The sequence below is a fragment of the Rhagoletis pomonella genome, unplaced genomic scaffold (genome assembly GCF_013731165.1).
Source record: "Rhagoletis pomonella isolate Grant_MI unplaced genomic scaffold, Rhpom_1.0 Rhpom_scaffold_00005, whole genome shotgun sequence".
NCBI classification, from domain to species: Eukaryota; Metazoa; Arthropoda; class Insecta; order Diptera; family Tephritidae; genus Rhagoletis; species Rhagoletis pomonella.
In genome coordinates, this window is record NW_023458559.1 from 75,718,406 (window position 1) to 75,738,937 (window position 20,532).

General features: G+C 35.1%; 4 protein-coding genes and 1 long non-coding RNA gene across 11 annotated transcripts in view; 3 read left to right on the plus strand and 2 right to left on the minus strand.

Moving 5' to 3' along the window:
• The first annotated feature begins 725 nt into the window (after positions 1-725).
• LOC118739586 (general transcription factor IIE subunit 1-like) lies at positions 726-3,035 on the plus strand. Of its 3 annotated transcripts, none has more exons than XM_036471000.1 (4): positions 726-1,169; positions 1,474-2,156; positions 2,220-2,656; positions 2,737-3,035. In XM_036471000.1, exons 2-4 carry the CDS (start codon positions 1,501-1,503, stop codon positions 2,928-2,930), a joined length of 1,287 nt encoding a protein of 428 aa, XP_036326893.1. In that variant the 5' UTR covers positions 726-1,169; positions 1,474-1,500; the 3' UTR covers positions 2,931-3,035. The 3 variants fall into 3 exon arrangements, with proteins under 3 accessions (XP_036326893.1, XP_036326894.1, XP_036326892.1); XM_036471001.1 differs by having other exon boundaries at positions 726-1,011; positions 1,444-2,156; XM_036470999.1 differs by having other exon boundaries at positions 726-1,011.
• A 904-nt stretch (positions 3,036-3,939) lies between these two features.
• LOC118739580 (major facilitator superfamily domain-containing protein 6-like protein A) lies at positions 3,940-11,639 on the plus strand. Of its 5 annotated transcripts, none has more exons than XM_036470989.1 (9): positions 3,940-4,219; positions 4,612-4,844; positions 4,921-5,116; positions 5,185-5,382; positions 5,792-5,930; positions 6,573-7,416; positions 7,797-8,264; positions 8,346-8,672; positions 10,892-10,961. In XM_036470989.1, the coding sequence occupies exons 4-8, from the start codon at positions 5,319-5,321 to the stop codon at positions 8,661-8,663; spliced, it is 1,833 nt and encodes a 610-aa protein (XP_036326882.1). In that variant the 5' UTR covers positions 3,940-4,219; positions 4,612-4,844; positions 4,921-5,116; positions 5,185-5,318; the 3' UTR covers positions 8,664-8,672; positions 10,892-10,961. The 5 variants fall into 5 exon arrangements, with proteins under 5 accessions (XP_036326882.1, XP_036326881.1, XP_036326883.1 ...); XM_036470991.1 differs by having other exon boundaries at positions 3,945-4,219; positions 8,346-8,529; positions 10,892-11,639; XM_036470988.1 differs by lacking the exon at positions 10,892-10,961 and having other exon boundaries at positions 5,195-5,382; positions 8,346-8,663.
• Positions 11,640-11,863: 224 nt separating this feature from the next.
• LOC118739592 (biogenesis of lysosome-related organelles complex 1 subunit 6-like) lies at positions 11,864-14,151 on the minus strand. The gene is made up of 5 exons (XM_036471021.1): positions 13,723-14,151; positions 13,160-13,474; positions 13,002-13,086; positions 12,281-12,367; positions 11,864-12,206 (listed from the first exon to the last, which is right to left on the minus strand). Exons 1-5 carry the CDS (start codon positions 13,746-13,748, stop codon positions 12,087-12,089), a joined length of 633 nt encoding a protein of 210 aa, XP_036326914.1. The 5' UTR covers positions 13,749-14,151; the 3' UTR covers positions 11,864-12,086.
• LOC118739597 lies at positions 14,126-14,971 on the plus strand. Its single transcript, XR_004993036.1, has 2 exons — positions 14,126-14,296; positions 14,349-14,971. It is a non-coding gene; the product is annotated as an uncharacterized LOC118739597 (long non-coding RNA).
• Positions 14,972-14,989: 18 nt separating this feature from the next.
• Positions 14,990-20,532, minus strand: part of LOC118739585 (2-(3-amino-3-carboxypropyl)histidine synthase subunit 1-like) — a 180,935-nt gene continuing 175,392 nt past the window's right edge. Inside the window, exon 2 of the mRNA XM_036470998.1 lies at positions 14,990-16,804. Coding sequence (XP_036326891.1) covers positions 15,406-16,800 — 1,395 coding nt within the window. The 5' untranslated portion in view covers positions 16,801-16,804 and the 3' untranslated portion in view covers positions 14,990-15,405. The remainder of the gene's footprint in view (positions 16,805-20,532) is intronic.

Below are 20,532 nucleotides of genomic sequence, written 5' to 3' on the forward strand. Positions count from 1 at the left end.
CCATGATTTTTTTTTGAAGTTTGCCAACATTTTAAAATCATATAAAATTGAAAATAAAGAATTGAAATTGTTCGAAATTGTTGTTGCTTGAGATTGAAAATGAAAATGTGTGTGTGAGTTTGTGAGTAAATTTAAAAATTAAATTGTTTGGAAACGTCAAGAATTTTAAAAGTGACTCTCAGCGGTTCTACCTTACTATATTTTTATCATGCTAGTAACTATTTTCCAGTAAGAAAAATAGCTGTTGTTGTGATAGGTGTAGTTGGTCCAAGTTCAGTTGTCATTTTCGCGCTCTCAATTTTTTCTACTAGGCACTACTAAAAGATTTAGTCTTACTATGTACAAAATCTATATAAATAAATTAAATAAATAAGTAAATAAAATAAAGGAAAATAATAAATAAAATGCATGAATAAAATAAATAAATAAACTTTTAATGGAATACAAATGTTTTATAGCTTTGTAAGCTTCAGCAACTCATCAAGTTTGTTTCATGCAAGTTTTTGTATATCATTACTTAGAACATTTTTCTCTCAAATAAAACAAAATCTCCTGGTTGAGCTAAAATTTATTAATTTTTTTAATTAAACGTTTAACTCTTTTTAAATTCAAAACCTTTCAATACCAATCTCTCCAATCGACCATGGTGAAATTATACCACCAAATATCTGAACTGCAGTATAACCCTGTACCTACGCCAACACCTTGCTGTGAACACTGCCAGTTGTCAAACTTGCCTGCAGCAAAATCACCAGTCGCGAACATTCTTTGACAGCACCATGCCTTTGCTACACCCTGCTTTCGGCGACGGCGTATTCGCGTTTCGTGTTGCGGTTTCAATTAAAATTTTCCTAACTTTTAATCCACCGATCGAAGCATATTTACCAATAGCAGAAGCACAATGCATTGCTTTACCACAATCTTATGAAATTCAGTTAGGAGACGAGTTGAAAACGTGAAAATTTTGAAGGCGAAAAATTCACAGCAGCATTGCGATCATCGACGAGCGAGGTAAGTTTCACGAATTTTTCTTTGTTTTCACCCGAATGCGCGCGTCAAAACTGAAATTTCGTTCGGATTCCACCTCCCTTGCGTGTTGCTAAGCAGTGGAAAATAAGGTTGTGTTGTTATTGTGTAGTAAATGTAGCTGCAACATGTTGTAATTGAAGGTGAGTTTTGCGGCGCAGACGCAGAGCATATGTTTCAAAGAGCAGTGCCGGATGTTTGTAGGGTTAAGGGGGTTAGTGGGCCGGTAAGAACTGGGGCGTCTAGGACTATTCTTTTAACTCGTAAAAGTACAAAAATCTCGGAACTTTCTTAGCTATAGATTTTAGCGCGTTTAGACGTCTTTCGAATTTGCAATTTTTCAGTATTTTTTTAATTTAATAATTTTTACCTAAAATTAGTGCGGAGATAAGCAAGCGTCTAACATTATTTTCATAGTGAGAATGTTATTTTTCGCCACAATTCTAGGCCTTTGATATTCGGTTCTCCTGAACAATGGCTAATGCCACCGAAACCAAGTATGTTACCGAAGTACCAAGCAGTCTAAAGCAATTGGCACGTCTTGTTGTCCGCGGCTTTTACTCGATCGAAGATGCGCTCATAATTGACATGTTGGTGCGAAATCCTTGCATGAAGGAAGATGATATTGCAGAGCTATTACGTTTCGAAAAGAAACAAATGCGCGCACGTATCTCAACTTTGCGCAATGACAAATTTATACAGATCCGTTTAAAAATGGAGACAGGACCTGATGGCAAAGCACAAAAGGTCAACTACTATTTCATTAATTATAAGACATTTGTGAATGTTGTTAAATATAAATTGGATTTGATGCGCAAGCGTATGGAAACAGAAGAACGTGATGCCACCAGTCGTGCCAGCTTCAAATGCACAAACTGCGATAAAACATTTACGGATCTCGAAGCCGATCAACTCTTTGATTTCACAACAGGCGAGTTCCGCTGTACATACTGCGGCAGTCCTGTGGAGGAAGACAGTTCTGCGATGCCAAAGAAAGACTCGCGTTTAATGCTGGCGCGATTTAACGAGCAATTACAACCACTTTATGATCTATTACGGGAAGTGGAAGGCATTAAGTTAGCGCCGGAAATACTTGAACCCGAACCTGTTGATATCGACACAATACGAGGGTATGATTCGACTTTCTTTATGCTATTAAAAATTTCATATTTTTCTCTTGTTCCGACCTTTAGCCTGAACAAACCTCTCAATCAGCGCCCTGATGGTCAACAATGGTCCGGAGAGGCGACACGTAATCAAGGTTTTGCAGTCGAAGAAACGCGTGTTGATGTTAGTATTGGCGGCGATGTACAGGAAGCTGTTACCGAACGTAAGGCTCGCCCAGTCTGGATGACAGAGAGTACGGTTATAACGGAAGACAATCATGATGCCACCGATGCCATTTTGAACGAAGCGGCACAATCATCCACGCAGCATACGATTAGCGTGGGTGGTTCAACAAATAATCGCAGTAAAAAGGAGAATGAAGATATTATGTCGGTGTTGCTACAACACGAAAAGCAAACCAATCAAAAGGATGCACAAGCAAAAGGACTTAAATATGGATCGTCGAACGCAGACTCTAGTGATTCTAGTGATGACGACAAGGACATAGATAATATGAAAATACGTGAGTAGAAAGGGACTGCGGGCCTTATATGTATGAAGGTATTAGTAATTACTTAGCACTTCTTCATTGCTTACTTGCAGCCAAAGTTGATTACAATAACTTTATCAATTCCGAATCAGAAGACGATGATGACGATATTCCTTCAGTGCATGTTTCCGGACGACCACATCCAATCGATCAAATCAATGATGAACTTATAGCTCAAATGACGCAGCAAGAAAAAGAAAACTATATACACGTTTATCAACAACACTACAGCCATATTTACGATTAAATTGCCAATTTTCTGAATTGGCACACACATTTATGTAGATTGGTTGTCAATTTTTGAATTATATTTTTTATTAGTTCAATCTTACTTAAACTTTACTGCAATTTATTTAATTTCGTTTTATTTGCTGTTGAAGTTCATTATAATTGAACTTATGACAAGGAAAGTATAGGTATGCACCTTCATAAAGAAAAAATAGAGGGAGCAGTTTTATTTAAAATCATGCCAACATTTGTTAGCAGTAAGCAAGATGAGTTATTTAAACAAAAATCATTTAAAAATAAAAACGAAAATGTTTAAAAAGTGCATTTAAACTTAATTCATTTGGTTTTTATTTAATTATACATATATTATAAAAAGCATGTGTTTATTCAATTGTAAATAATACTAGCAAATATACCGAATTTTAAAAGCTAAATACAGACTCCTTGCTAAGTCGCCATTGGTTTTTCGCGTTGAATATCAGACAGCAGCATATGGCACTGGGCGCTTTGCAACTACATACATTGCGCAACAAGAACATTTGTATGATTTGATTACATTTCAGGATTTTTAATTGCCAACTTTCGTAACATAATAAAAAAGTATATGTAAAAGGAATAAATGTCGACTATGTGTTTATCACTTTATATTGTTTTAGCAAAAAAAGCTCACTAAAAGGTCCCTCCCGATACCGCCACTGGTTTTTCGTGTTGAATATCCGCAGCAACATGTGGAATTTGACGCACCGCAACATTCCTGCGCAACAGACGGCTGGCAACATCTCTCTCCAATCAGAGTTTTGGTTGCAGCAAATTGGTCTAACCGACATTTTTATTTAAATTTACACATGAAAGGCTCATAAATATTTAATGAATATTTGACGAAAATATCAAATATATTCTAGTTTGCATACATCTTTAATTTTACAGGAGGAAGCCTGCATTCATTTTTCCTTCTAAAGCGCTCAGAAACACCTCACTCGAAAATTAGCAAACGGCAGCACTGATAACATCACAACAAATGTACAACAAACACTTGATTTTGACATTCGCAGCCACCTCGACGAAAATCTCAGCTGTTCTGACAGCACCACCTTGAATGAATTCGCCTTGCCTTGGTCATTGCATTTCGTGGAATCAAGAGAGGATGTTGCTTAATCCGCTTAAGTCCATGTTAGTTTTATATTTAATAAATGTTTTTAATATTTTCACTAACACATTGAACTAAACGTCACAAAGAGCGAAAGGGTTAAAAGTACGAACGATCTGATCTGCGCGCGTACAATCCGGATAAAGCAACAAGAAGGAAATGTAAGTATGTATAGGAAGTTAGATCATTTTATTAGATGTGAGAATTCTAATAAGAAAGTTGGAAGGAAGTGTGCTGAACGCCATGTGGGAAAATTGTGCAATTCAACCAAGTGATGACTTATGCATGCACGTAGCACAATAAATACAAAAATGTAGAACTACAAACACTCGGCTGTGAAAATTGACTCAGTTATAATTGAGGTCAGTTAATTTCTTGCACAGTATAATTTCTTGTACTAATTATAAAGGCGTTGGAATGAGTTCGTTTGATACAAAGATAGCAATATGCATTTAACAATTTAAAGCAATCAAACTTATTTAGTAATAGTGTAAAAAGACCAATGCCAGTTTTTACTTAGCTATAACCATTTACCGCATTCATTTATTTTTAGCTAATCAGCTGTTAACGATTGGCATGATTATTAACCCTACTGTAGTAGAAATACATAAGTGCGAGTGCATTCTATAACACCGCATTTCAACGCAACTTACTCGATGTGATACGACGCTTTAGTAGCTAAACATAACGCTTATAATCGTTTGTCGTAAAGTGCTAGGAAAGTGCTCGCCTCAGCCAATACAATTATTTTTTTTGGAGCAATAAACCCGCGGCTATCAGAAATATGTATGTAATTTAAAGCTTTTGAATAAACAAGTTCAATAGTTGTATACTCAGCAATTAATGCTTAAAATCTTTTCAGGAGAATTTTTTCGCCTAGAAAGGAATCCAGCACGATGGATATGTAGCTTCGTCAAGAATTTTTAAAGTAATGATTAGCGTCATCATATCTACCTATATCCATTTAACACGCGCACTAATCAACCAGAATTTAATCACTTGTATCAACATTAAACAAAACAAGACAAGACAAAAACAAAACTACTTTGTTATCAACGGTAAGTTAACTATACTAAGATGATACTTCAATAAAAGGCTAGATTTCAAACAACACGTATGTGTAAAGATTATTTTAGAAAAAGTTTTCATTCACGACGGGAGCGATTAGTTGGACGATATACAAGACTGTTCATAAATAGTAGTTAGTCACGATTAGCGCGCAGAAAGTGCCAGTCGAGAGCGCAACGAAATCGAGTAACCATGTGGCCAAAAGTTGATAAGGAGCTACTGCCTATGAAGGCGCATTATTTCTTTTTTAATGCAGGTACGTACTTTTTCAACCTCTAAAACAAGTGTTTAACAAATTTAAGCTAGCAAACTGTTAATAATACAGACAAAAGTAATGCATACATACGTTTAAGTTCAATATACCACTTGTAACGTTCGATTACCACTTGGTGCCAATTAATTTAATTTTTTGCCGCATGTGGCTATCATTCCTTTCGTCACACTTGTACAGTATTTTTCGCTAACTTTTGCACTCACATGCACATGTTTGCAAGTATAGCTGGATACTTACTGGATACTTTTTTTGACTTTTCACGTCTACTTTATTAAAAATCTATTGGCTGTTTCAATACATTTGCGTGTGATCAATTTAACACTTCTTTCTATTACTCACTATTATTACTTTGGTCTTTGTATAATTTACAATTATCGCATTCTTTTTTCAGGAACGGCGCCGGTAATGCCTTTCATGCCCACATTGGCGCGTCAATTAGGCTTCTCTACAGTGGTGGTAGGCACAATGTATGCAATTTTGCCGATCGTTGGCATGTTAGCGAAACCGCTATTTGGATTTATAGCAGATCGGTAAGTGGATCAATTGATTGTGGAAGTCTTTTCAATTACCATGCGCTTGCCCGGATAGTTTTTTGCAGCTATGTTTACAGTTAATGTCGTTATCATTTCAATGGTTTTGAAATTTAAAGATCTCCAAATTTTAAAATTTTAGTTTCGCAAACCTTCATCGATCCTTTTGAGGAGCTGGTTTTAGTCGCCAATTATACCAATCTCCGTTCTCATAATGAACGGTAATTTCTTCATCTAAATTGCACTCTGACTAAAGAACTTAAACACATCTAAAGGAAATAATTTAACGACATTGGGCCATATGAATAAAAAAAAAGCAATTGCTTTTTCATAAATATCAGACATTTTACTCGATTTATTCAAACAAAATTGAAGTAAACGGTATGAAAGTTTAAGAAAAAGCAATTGCTTGGTTTTTGATCATACGGCCCAATTTCGATAGCTGATCAAAATCCAGGCGCCTCTTCAAAACCTTACAAAAACCAATCAAAAAGTAACTAAGTGCGGGTATTTGCTGTTTACTCGACTTAAATGGCTCCTAAAAAATACATATTTCTATTTACATATGTACATATATCATTTGAAACTCCTTATTGTAGCTATTGCAACTCATTTAAATAAAAAATCTTGCCTCTCTTGCAGTTATCAACGTCATCGAACACTTTTCCTTATCGGCGAAGTACTCACCGCCGTGGCCTTCTTCCTCATACAATTTACGCCATCCATTCCACAATCCTTGCCTACTGTAGAATTTCACTGTCACGGTGGTGCATCCGATCTCAAATATTATTCCGAATTTGATAAGTGCATAGAACAGAATCTCGAAAGTTACTATGGCGATCGCGTACTAACTTGCCAGCTATACTGTCACGCTAATCCTGAGCAATGGGACTTCGTTTGTGACAACTGGCTACATAACAACGGCAGTATTACAAGTAATGTCACTTGTCCTGATCGCAATAATCCACAATTAAACTTTACAACATTTGTCAATATGAGCGAAATTGTGATGGCAAGTGACCATCTGTTCTTTGTCATACCACACGATCAAGGTCAAATTAATGGGGAAAATATAACTTTAAATTGTCCACGTGAACAGTCACAATTCAATACAAGCTGTCAGATTGAATGCAATGATAAATATTTCCATAGCCAACTGGTGCAGAGTGCAGCGATAAAGAACAGTGATGTGACGGGCATGTATCAATTTTGGTATTTTTTTATCATGCTCATTGTGAGCTGGATTGGTATGGCGGTGGTGGTGAGCATCGGTGATGCCATATGCTTTTCGATATTGGGTGAACGACATCATTTGTATGGAAATCAGCGATTGTGCGGATCCATAGGTTTCGGTGTATTTTCCATTATCGCTGGTGTGCTAGTAGATAAAATGTCTGGCGGCAGTGCTACTAAAGACTATACAATCGTATTTTGGATGACTTTGGTGATAATTGGCTTTGACCTGATATCATCCACGAAATTAAAGGTATGATTTTTATTTTTATAACATTAAAGTCAAAGAGGTTGTGAATGATCGATGTGTGAAATGCACGTACATACATACTTGTATTGTTAACGAAAAAGGTGCCTAAAAACAAATTTGAAATTGTATAGCAGAGGCTTTTTTTAAGACTGGGTTAGAAAGCACGACCCATATTAATTAAATAGTCAATAAATCTAGTATCTTTTCACGATATTGTTTTGAAATTTGTTTAAAGTGTGTAAATGTGTCCCATATTAGCATACTCATATTTAAAATAACTTTCCAAAAAAAAAATCAGTTAGTGCTTTTTGCATTAATAATTACGTTATATTCGTTTAACTTTCATTTTTTGTTTTATTCGTTCGTATTTTCTTTCATTACAGCACACACAAACCCACCTCTCACCCAACATTCTCAAAGATGTCGGTAAAATGTTCCTTTCAGTACGTTGTGTGATATTTTTCATTTGGTGCGTTTCGATTGGTCTATGCACGGCACTCGTTTGGAACTTTCTCTTTATGCATTTGGATGAATTAGGCGAAAAACTTGAAGGCTGTCAAAATTCAATGAAAACACTTGAGGGTATCGCCATGGGCATACAATGTTTCGGTGGTGAGCTGCCCTTTTTCTTCCTTTCTGGTTGGATATTAAGGAAAATCGGTCACGTTAATGCAATGAGTTTGGTGCTATTCGCATTTGGCGTGCGTTTCATACTCTATTCTGTGCTGGTGAATCCATGGTATGTGCTGCCTATTGAAATGTTGAATGGTGTTACATTTGGTATCTTCTACTCAACGATGGCGTCGTATGCGAGTATTGTAGCGCCACCGGGCACAGAGGCCACTATGCAGGTGAGTGGGTGGACTAAACAAACGCTTTATATTTCTACTTTTTATTGATATTAAAAAAAAAAAAAAATATGTTTGATGCAGGGCCTAGTCGGTGCAGTCTTTGAAGGTGTGGGCGTATCAATGGGCAGTCTCATTGCTGGCAATCTCTTTGCCGCTGTAAGCGGTAGCGGAACCTTCTTGATTTTCGGAATTTTCGCCTTCATTGTATTTGTTGTGCATGTATGTGTGCAGATATATTTGCAACGCAATGCTGTTGATACAAATGGTAAGCAAACGGAAGTTAATAATGTTGCGCACGAAGTGAACAATTTACCAGCAGAAAATGGTTACATATGGACAGTAAATGCAAAAACGCCTAAAGGTGTTAACGCTGAATTTACTGACGTGGATTTAAGTTGATTTTAAAAGGTTGATAAAAAAAATATAAGTAATTTAGTACTTAAAAAGTGCCACCGAAAACGGTGAATAGCAGAGCAACGCCCTAGGCATAGCAAGTATTAGCGCAATATTTTTATGTACAGATAGTTTTTTATTGAACATATATTTTTCCCACGATTTTTGATGCTATAAAACCACTTTATTAAAAGTAAAAAAAGCTATCTCAGTGATAGTTTATACTAAAATAAAAAATTGGTTATTTCTAAAACCAAGTTCAAATCGAAAACAGGGCTCTTCTTTACTCCTGCTAGCCAGTTTATTTTTAAGACGTTTGATACTTTTATATAACAGTCAGGTGCTCATTGTGTGAATCTTTGAATAAATACTAAATTTCTCGAAAAAAAAACTTTTATTTGCATTTCTAAATGAAAACAAAATTGAAATGTGTACATAAATAAGGAGTACACCGAAAAGCAGAAAGCTCGGAGCTCAAAATTTTCAACAAATTTTAAAAGTTCAGTAAAAGTTTCGCTGTTTTCGAGCACTTAAGTGCTTTCGTCAGGTAATTTCAAATTACTTCCTAGTAGATGAATATTTGCATGTACAGATTGCTTGCTTAATAATTATTCAGGTACCCTGCAAACACAGTCTTCAACGTTAGAGAAACATTTGATTTACATTCGAATTATAATGCAGTTCTCTAATGTTTCTCTATGGTAAGAGAACTATGTTAGAATTCGATTAGAAAATGATCAGAAAAAATACTATACATTATAAACCAATTAGAATTCAACGTTAGTATGAGATTAGATACTAAGCTTTTTCTCGATATCGAGAACTTAGTTCCCATTTTGTAGAGTATGCTATAATTCTTCGACTAGAATTCGAATCGGTTTCTAATCGTTCTCTAACTTAAATGTTTGTTGGGTAGTTAGCATTTTGTAATGAAAAGTATGTAGTTCATATGTTTGATAGTCTATATGTATTGCATGTTATTTTTTTCGTTTTGTGATTTACGTGAAAGTTACAATTATAATTTTCAGTTTGTTGTTTTAGACTTTGTGTGAAAAACAATAATTTACAAAGAATTTAGTATGTATCGTTAACTTGTATATTTTTTTGCATTACATACATATATGTAAACCAAATAATGTTCCTCCGACAGTCGGGCCTACGGAGCCAGAACGACCCTGATTTATATCGGGCCAAGAACGTCGCTCCATCTGATTCCCCTAGAACCCTTTTGGGAATTTTTATGATGGTACAACAACAAAAACCATCAAATACTTACGATCGAAGAACAAAAGTCAAATCAATGATCAAATAGTATAGAAAAACTAAAGGTTTTGCGAAAATCTCAAAGGAAACGCCTTCCAAATAAAGAGAAATCCATCTCCACTATATAACAAGCATTAGTTTAGACGTGCTGCTCTTATTTAAAGTCAATAATAATGAAATCGAGCACAAATTAAATTTTCTTTGTTTACATATGATGTATAATCAAGATACACCATTACAAACTAGCTAGTACTTAAAAATATATAACTGTTATGCCTCAAAACGGAGTACAAATTTTGATTACCTAAATATGTATAATCAGCAAATTATGAGTATTTCCTTTGATTTTATAGTAAAGATCGAAAAAAATAATCCAAAAAAATTATATGAGCTTCAGGCTTATCACACTCCGAATTCTATATTCAGTTGAATACTTCTATTGTTACCAATTGACAAATTACTGATCATTAGATTAAATAATTTCTTTGAGTTTCATAGGCAAGAAAACTTATCAAATGAACTACTTTTGGAGCACATACATATGTATAACTAACTACCTACATACATATGAACAATCTAAATATTTTATTTTCAAAATTACTTCCAATTCCTTACCACGCTGATACGTTTATCATTTACTGCGCTCATAAAAATATATGTATAGCAATTATTCCAGTGTCTATAAATTCTTATCTCCAAGTACAATGTTGTAGTGAGCAAGTCTAGCAAACGTATTGCATGCAAATGAAACTTCGGTCTGGACAACAAATTCAATTACCTACATACATAGATGTATTAGTACTATATAAGATTTGCGTATTGTTACATCTATTAGCGTACATATACATATATATTTTGTATTTAGATTTATTTTCCTATATGCTTCTATGTTTGAATTGCATTTATTAAACTTACCTTTCTACATTTTATTTTTCTTTTCTCTCATTCCTCGAACATTGACACATTTCCAGGAACGGTGAAATATTTGACGCCCAACGATGCGATGCATATGCTCAACGAACCAGAATACAGTATTGTCGCTTAAAAAAAGCGATTAACAAAAAAAGATTTCCTGCTTATAAGTAATCAACTGGTCTATGGCGTGTGCCAGTTTCTCCCGGTCTAATGTGTGCGTGCAGCAGGTCTGTAGCTGCAATATATCGGCTTTGAGCACACGGCAGCTGCCTTTTCTTGCTTTGATGTTCTATTCTCACTATGAGCTGTGAATCTTTTGCGTACTTATTAGAAGGAAAACAAAAACAACAACAAAAAACTACGTACATAATCTATGGAATTGTGGATGTACTTAGTTAATAGTAAATGTGTATGGTATTTTTGAAATTTCTGACATTGTAGCATTTGAGTGTATTCGCGATGAACTGTACATTTTACATATCTACACAAATAAGCATTTATAGTTGATGTCAAATTTAGCGTAATTGTTTTGATAGCTATAGATTATTACAAATTACGAATTAGTAACTTGCATGCGGTTTACGTAACGAAAGCAGTTTCGTCAATCCACTAGATAAATTTTAATATTTCATTTCTATTTTAATTTAGGTGCAAAGTAGTACGCCTGTGTGCTTTAATAGCTAATTATACGTTGAGGGTAAGTCTCTAAATACTTTGTATTTTGGAATTAAATTTTATTTTAACTACATATAAAATCGCTATAAAATAATATTATCACGCCTGTGTAGTGTAGTAAGATATAACATTTTTAAAATGTAGTTAAGAATTTTAAATTATACTTTTTAGTTTGCTAAGGCTTTTTACTTTATACATCTTTTTTGCTCAAAACCAAAGCATTATAACGTTGTGCTCAAATGTTGCCCTTAGCACAAAAGAAGCGTATTTCTTTGAATAATTGAGTAGCAAAGTAGCTGCATACATACAGAACAATTCATCTTAAATTAGGCAAATTGTATTGCAAGCATGTATTCGTTTTACATTAAGCATGATAATGCTTAAGGGCATTTTTTATTAAACCTTTGTATTAGTGTATTTTAATTATACATGGTACTACATTTACATAAAATATAATCAAAATCTATTCTTTATTAACTAAAACAAATTGCAAGTCTTTCAGTATTATTATTATTTTTAACTTCAATATATAACGGATTTTGTATAAACATTCTGAAAATCCTACCGAAATCCTTTCTACTGTTGTTGTTGCTGCTGCTGCTGTTGCTTGGCGATTAAGGACTCCTCTTGTTGCTGCTTTTGCAATTTGCGTTGGAGCTCTTTTTGCTTGCACACTTGCACGTTAAATGCGCGTTTCTATTCAACAAATAAGAATTGAATTAAGATCGCTAACAGCAAACAGAATCATAAAACTTAAATAAAACGCATACCTTCAAAACTTTGGTGCGCTGATAAATATTCTGCATTTGTTTTTTTATCTTCACCAATTTCTCGCGATAAATTTTTACATTGTTCATCTGTAATAAAACGAAGTGAGGTCCATAAACACAAATGTAATAAATAATTTTATGATATTCAAAGATATAACATTGTCGCGATTTGAATTTGCTGATATACATACATATATCGTTGAACGTTGCGACTTCAGATAAACGCGAACCATAAACGTTTTTGTTTTAGTTATATATTAACCAGAATATAATTTATGTAGGCATTCTTAAATGAAGTCATTAAAAAGTGCTTCGTTACATGCCTCCAAGTAGGGGTTTTTCCAATTTAAAGTTTATGCGAAAGTATAAATTACCTTCTTTATATGGGTAGTGAAAGTAGAAGCCCTTCAACTTGTGCCGCTCTATATAAAACAAAAAGGAGAAATGGATGCACAGTGGAAGGCCTCTTGACTACTTGGTACTTTGTCGCAAATAGATTGTTTATGTGGTTAATGATACTTCATCGAAAATTGAGTAAATATAAAATGTTCAAGCAGAAAGTTTAATTCTAATGTAGCACAATGAAGTTAATGAAATTCTAATACATGTAATCTTGACATCCTTTATATTCAAATTAGATCAACAATTGAAATTCAAATGAATCAATGGAAATTGCATTAATTTTTAACAATAGAATTTATTCTTCAAGGTATACACTTACCATTTCATGTAACCTCGTCGTTTCAGCATCATCTAATTTGTATTTCTCAGCCGATAAATCAATGTAGATTTTATTCTGCTTTCCACTATACCAAAACAATAGAGAACTAAGTACATATGTACACAGTTTTTTACTGATTCAAATCTCATGCAACTTACATGAGTTCTTTCAGCTGACCGCGCGCTTTTGCTAGTGGTGGCTCGAATATTTGCAATAAACCCGCGGTCAACTGTTTGGTGGCCAATGAATCTGGTGTTTGTTCACTGCTTGCCTGCTTTGTTGTTGGACCATTATTATCATTACTATCCTCACAGTCATCGTTTTTACCAAAAGTATTTGAGAGTGATGCAGCGTAGGCATTGCTCCCTTGTGGTATGAACACTTCATCTGCTTCATTCGAGCTGGTATTATTCAGTGCTAACGGCAGTTGTGGCCTCGGTTGCTGACCTCCCGCTTCTACAGCATTAATAATACTGGAATTGAAATACAAATTTTATCATGGAAAATACAAGATTAAAACGCAGGTATCTTGCGTGTTATGTTATCGTTAATAGACGGCGCAGTGTCAATAAATTTGTTTATGACCCAGATACTTGTACAGCTCTTTTTGTTGCTGTCCGTTGGCCCGTTATCATTGTAGCACTTGTGGCTTTCCGACCCTTTGCGAAGGAGCTGAGAAAGGCCTTGCGGTTGATTATATTGTTTTTAGTCATTTATGTACCTCTCTATATTACTACTTTTCAGCATTTTTAAATAAAGGTATTAATATTACTATGAAAATTAATGCACTAGACGTTTTACGATTTAATTAAGCTCTGAAAATTTAATAACAAATACGAAAAATTACAAAAGACCAGAAAAAAAGCGAAAAATGTGGGGGAAAAGATAGACAAAAACAATGTGGAATGCTGCCACACCGCACGAATTGATTTTGGCTGTGTAAAAATGTGGCCGTGGGAATAGCGGAAATGTCAAACGTTTAACTGAAGCGGAAATGCAGCTGATAGGAAAAGGAAATTATAGGATAGGAAATTAGGGATAGACACTAGACTTTTAAGTTAATCGCACTCTAATTCCGACCGTGAACAACCAAAAAATGTTAGACGTCATGTTTGACAGCCTCGCCTTCTTGTGTGTGCACCTTACTGTCAGTACACCAGGCGAAAGGGCAGTCGCTTTTAAATTACGCTGCGCCAATATGGACACCAGCCACTAGTAGGTCAAGACTATAGTCCTACCAGAACGATAAATTACGAACAATTTGTGGCATGCCTCCTCGGGACAGGGAAACCAGAGTAACAAATTTATTTCTGAATATTGAATTTGACTGAACTCCTTTTCATCCAGAATCAGCGGCGGTATATCAAATGTGTGTCTTACATGTGGAGAGGGACTCGCGATATAAAAGACATTTTCACATGGTTCTAGAACTACAGTCAGATGAGCCATTGAAAACTTCGCCGACCTCTTACAGGGTTGGAATAACGCAGACGCAAAACAACAGCATGCGTGACGTTTTACGTTCAATCCCAATTGACTCGTGGAAACCCTACTGACGACCATCAGTGTGTTAACTTCCAAACACGAAATGTCATTTTTGGCACACACTGCAGCGATAATAAACAAAGCCGCAGTTATAATTAGCTTGCCATTTGCCGGCATCACTTGAAATACGTACATATGTACACGAAGCTTCCTGCCATGCAAAAATGCTGTTTTTCATAGCCTCATTTACATTAGTCAGATACTTTTATTGAAACCAATTAGCGTATTGGCAAAAGTCACAATATAACTGTGGCATAGGCCATGTTGGCTCCTAAAATTCAAATCCAAGTTTATTTTAGTAAGTGAATAATATAATAATGTACGTATAAATTTCATATTCGTTTATTCGGAACTACACTGCAATTATACACGCATTTTTAATATTGCAGTTATTGCATATTCACATTATTAAATTAAGTGTAATTTAAAAAACAAAAACATAATGCCAAAACTTTTTATTAAAAAAAACCTTACTAAGCATTAAATAAATGAAGCTAACTAAATCAAAATGCTACAATATATTCGTAACTTAAGGTACAAGAATACATACTAAAATGTTAAATATGTATAAACATAAAAATATTAAGCAAAATTTAAATAGTAAACGCGTTAAAACATAGCAGCAGTGATAAATTACACATTTACAAAAGGAGTTTGTAGCTTTATAAGTTTACCAACACTTATGCAAGCTTAATTATTATGGATTCAGTTAACTCATTGTGTTTCTTCTCTCTTTCCCTATTTAAAAGAATAACATCACAATAATGTGCTAAACTAACTAAACCTAAGCTTCTTTATTTTTAACCCCTTTGCTTTTGTTTATGTATATTTAAAAATGTAGTCTACGATATTTGTTCGCTTATCCCTTCTTGAAATCCAAAATGTCTTCTATTGTAGCCGCACGCGCTGCATCGCTGTCGTCCTTTTCCAATTCGGCACGCACACAGCGACCGCAACACGCTTCGGACGGTTTATTATCGCATTCCCCCACTGCTGGCGGTTTGAAATTGGGTGTCCATGGACCCAGACTGCCGGTTGCATAAAAATCCATGGGATATGCATTAGTTTTTGGTGCAGTGTTATGAGGTGTAAATTCCACATCACCAAGCACAACAGACAATTCATATGGATTCAGGAGTGGTTTAGCGAATGCAGAGCCCCAATCGATCGAGAGACGTGGACAAGCGATCTGCACGAATGCGTCAATGTCGGTGAAGAGTGCTAACTTTTGTGGAAAGATCTCTGAGAGCAAAATTGTTGTCGTTGCATAACCTTTGAGGTGTAAACGCTTTTCGAGGAATCGATGTACACGACTACTCCCTTGACGCCCCAAAGTCCCCACTATTATACCGAATTTCTTGGCTGCTCTGGCGCGTTCGATTTCTCGGTAACGTATCGATTGCATTTGACGATGATCATACTCTTCGATTGTGAATTTCTTTTCATAGGGATCATATTTATACGCCTTCAAAGTGGGATTCGCAATCATGGCTGACTCTAAATGGAAGCGTCCGTCACCGAGATAAATTAGCTGCTTAGTGCTGGACGGCAAGTCGGGCGAGGTGCAACCCAATATTTCGCCAGGGCTTAAGGGTTTCGCTTGCGGCACAATAACATCATAACCAGCTGCCTTCAGTTCAGTCGATGCTGCTTGTAATGTAGTCACAAATTGTATAGTGCTCACCAGTGCTATCTGACCATTAGTTGGTTTGAAATTCAACTTGACGGAATCGATAAAATGTAATGGATCGATTTTGATATCGACAAAAACATACAGCACTTTAATATCGCTCGTCTGATCGACAGGTATGAGACAGCTGTGACCATAATGCACCAATAATTCGGCGCCCAAAGCCTTAGCTGTGTAATCGTCGACGCAACAGGCGCCATAAGTAACATCGCCCATGATGACAGTATCGGCATCAGTAAAGCGTTGAATTATATCGCTTATAATCATTGAATACATGAGCAAACCCTCAGGCAGCTGGAGCGCTACTCGTTTAGCTTTCATTTCACGTATGCGCCAGATGGTTTTGTGCAACTCAAAGTTGTAGTTGGAGGGCAGCCGATCGATGGCCTTCTGCAGCACTGGATCATCAAGCAAAGATTGAGGTATGCGATTGATGCGCGCTTTTGGCTTGAACACCTTCTTCGGTTTGGCACGCACCACTACGATTTCATTATTCGCGGGGTGGCTTGTGACGGCGGCTTTGGATGATAAATCCATGTTGACTGGTTGCATTACATCCAACATGGTGCTGAAAGTTGAAAAAATAAAAACATCAGTTTAGTTTCAAAAATGTGAGAATTCAAATATGCGTATAAGTATGTACATAGACCTACCGGTCGCAGTGCTATACCTAACTATCTACCTATCTATGTGCATAATAAGTGCATCTTTACAAATGCTAATTGTGCAGCTTTATCATTCTTGCCTTTGTCCAAGTTGTAAATTTCGTAGGGAAGAAGGCCAAGCTATTCACCTAAAAAATTGGTCATATCTTAGAAGTAGCCATTTATTTTCGAGGTCAATACTGAGCAATTGTTTCCTTATAAGATCGGAAAAATTGCCTCTGGGGGTTTCAGAAGATTTGATATGTAGAAATTAAAACAGTAGTGGCGAGAGGAACCACGTTATGAAACTTCTTGGTTGAATATTTTGAGGTTTGGGGGTGTGATCACAATTAATACGCGGGTTATCGTTTCAGTCCACCTCCGAATATACATACGTATATATGTACATACATATGTAGGTACACTGAACTTTCTGGATTGCAAAAATTGCACAATTTTTGTTTGCCAAATTAGGAAACCTCTATTTTTGATCAACGTTAAAAATTTGGTTTATTTACATAATTTCAATACTGAATTCTTTATGTAGGCATATATTAAAATACATGCATACAAATACATATAAGATGATACGTTTTTGTAAACGCCTATATTTAACTAATCGTATTTTAACAAAAAAGTTTACTTTTTAAATAAAGATATTACATTCGATAGCAAGTGCTTATCGTCGCCTGGGTAAAAGATTGTCGTAAGCGCCATTTTGACGATTTTTAGTTCTAGATGCAGTTATATATTTTGAAATAAGGTCTTTCGATTGGTGTTATCAGTTTTTAGATATCTCCTATAGTTTCCAAGATATTGACTATAATTTTTTCGATACATTAGTAAACATTTAATTAGTGATGCAGCCATATTAAACTAATCAATATCTTAAAAATGGCGTTGTCCATTTTCGGATATCTCCTTTAGTTTCCGAGATATGGAGTCAAAAGTGTGGTTAATTTGGTAGAAAATTTGTCGTATTTCATACAAAGTGGCTGCCAAATTGTGGACAGATGACGCTTACTAAAGAAAAGCCTTCATAAACTTAAAACTAATTAACAATAAACATTAAAAATTAAATAATTTAAGAATTTTGTGAACTAGTAACATTTTCAGAAACTTTGGAGAAGATATATCTTCGCGTTTTTGAGAAATTGCATTCCAAACTTCAATCGCGATTTCCCACAACTTGCCGAAATTAACATACGACAATCTATTACCCAGGCGACGTTATGTACTTAGTATACATACATACATTTAAATACATAAAAAGGCAAACTTTTTTTTTAGTAATGCCCCTTTTTGGAGCACACCATACATATTTGTTGAAACTGGTTTTCCTAAGCGATATGCAACTCGCAAATTAAAGAAAAGTGTAAACTGCCAAAAGCAAGCAGCTCTTGAGTCATAAATACATTTACATATGTACATACCTACATAGTTTAATAACATTGCGCTAAATAATCGTACATGGAAGTGAAAATCAAACAAAGGAGGCTTAATTATAAAATTATTATTATTACAAATGTACACAAATTCAAGAACTAATATATGCATGTATGTACATGGGTTTAGATACTAAAAAATTTTCCGACTAGATATAGAAACTCATTACTATAATGCATTTTTTACCTATTGCCAAACCTATTGCATATTCAAACTTAAGCTAAGAAATTAACAGAATATTGATCGCTGTTCGCAAATACGGAAAAACAACGCCATTATCCGCCTTTCTAATATTTGTTGCTTAATATTCGCTGGTCATTACGAGGTCAAGAACTTTTATTTGTTACTGTATATTTTATTATGTGGTATTAACGTCAATATGAATGCGCAAATCGAAATTATACCAAATACTTGAGTCATTAACATCATCAACGACTGTTATTCGTCAACGTTATGTATATGTTTATGCAATGCTAATGTAAAGAGCGTGTCGGACGTGGCAATATTTCCAGCTTTCCATGTATTTCGCTGTCAATTTGAGAAAGAGATATTTTATTTCGATGTGAAAAAAGCCAGAAAGACCTTTCACGTTTCTGAAATCAATTTCCGAAATAAAAGTTGCAAGATGTGACTGCAATTGAGGGAGCGCAAATCGATTTCGGAAATTTATTTCAATATGCTCGTGCTGCACTAGCAGCCTGCAATTCGCCTTTCGGAAATAAACATCTATTTCGAAAGACACTTACATGCAAAGTGTGACTGTACATGCAACCGCTTTCTGATTTGAAAGCCATTTCGAAATATATTGCATTGGCACGTCTGACACGCTCTTAAGAAACAAAAACAACTACATAACTTCAAGTGATCTCCATATCTATATTCATTTAAGAGAATGTTAGTTTTTAATCTACATTTTTATAATTTTTAATATTAATCTTACTATTGCTAATTACTATTTTAATTTACTACGATTGTTAATTACACCGGCATACAAAAAAGTGGTGTGCGGTTTTAACTCTCCCAAATACATGTATTTTGACCCACTAATTCCGAATCTGAGGTTCGTTTGACTCGTATAGCCTAAAATTTCCAGTAAATTGCGAAAATTTCGACTATTTGCAATTTTTCGGGTTTTCGCAAATTACTCGACATTTTGAGGGTATACAAATCAAACGGACCTCTGGTTTAGATTCAGCGGGTTCAAATACAGTGAAACCTACCTTGGGCGGACACTCACCGTCAATCATTTTTTGTCCGCCCAAGAGAGGTGTCCGCTTAATGGAGGGGAAGCCTATTTTAGAACTTTTTAATGTTTTAATTAATTGAATAGTCACTATTTCTTATTTGAATAAAAGATATAAGATATACATCGTTCAAACAAAAATGTGCATGTATTTTTTCAAAAGTGCACATTTCATTTATGTGCGTAAGTACATATTAAGTAATAACAAAATAAAAATAAATATTACATTTTAGTCCATAAACTACATAAGATCATAGCTTCATTACATAAAAAACTGGGAAATTGTCGATTGACGTAAGTTTTATTTTTAATATTTTTCAGTGTCAGTACCTTTTTCATCAATAGTTTTCATGTTTCTATCAGTCTCCAAGGGTTTCTGACAATTCAAATAACGAACCTAAACCACTGCGCAAACCAAACTAAATGGTTGCATAACAATCACATTTTTTCCATTTAGTAGCCGCCTATGAGGAGTTCGCGTCCGCTCAACGGAGGTTTTTGTTTGATTTGCTATGAAAAGAAATCTTAATGTCCGTTGATAAGAGGTTCGCGTCCGCCCAACAGAGTTTTTGTGTCAATTTTATGCAAAATAACTGTCCGCGTCCGGTCAAGAGAGTGTCCGCTTAAGAGAGAGTAATTTGTTCCGAAATTTATACTTAAAACTTGGTATAGGAAAAAATGTCCGCCCAAGGGAGGTGTCCGTCTAATAGAGGTGTCCGTTAGGATAGGTTTCACTGTACCCTTTTTACATACATACGTATTTATATAATTTTAGTATCTAGGTTTACAGTACCGAATCCGTTACTTAATTTACTTTTATGTAATCATTTGTATGCTTTTGTCTACATCTTTGTTGTACTATAAGAGGTCCTTCCCACTAGGAAAATAGGTAAGCACCTTGCGAGGTAAGCCATGGTTTCTTTCAGTTTTTAGTACCAAAATTGTCATCATGGCCAATGTCAT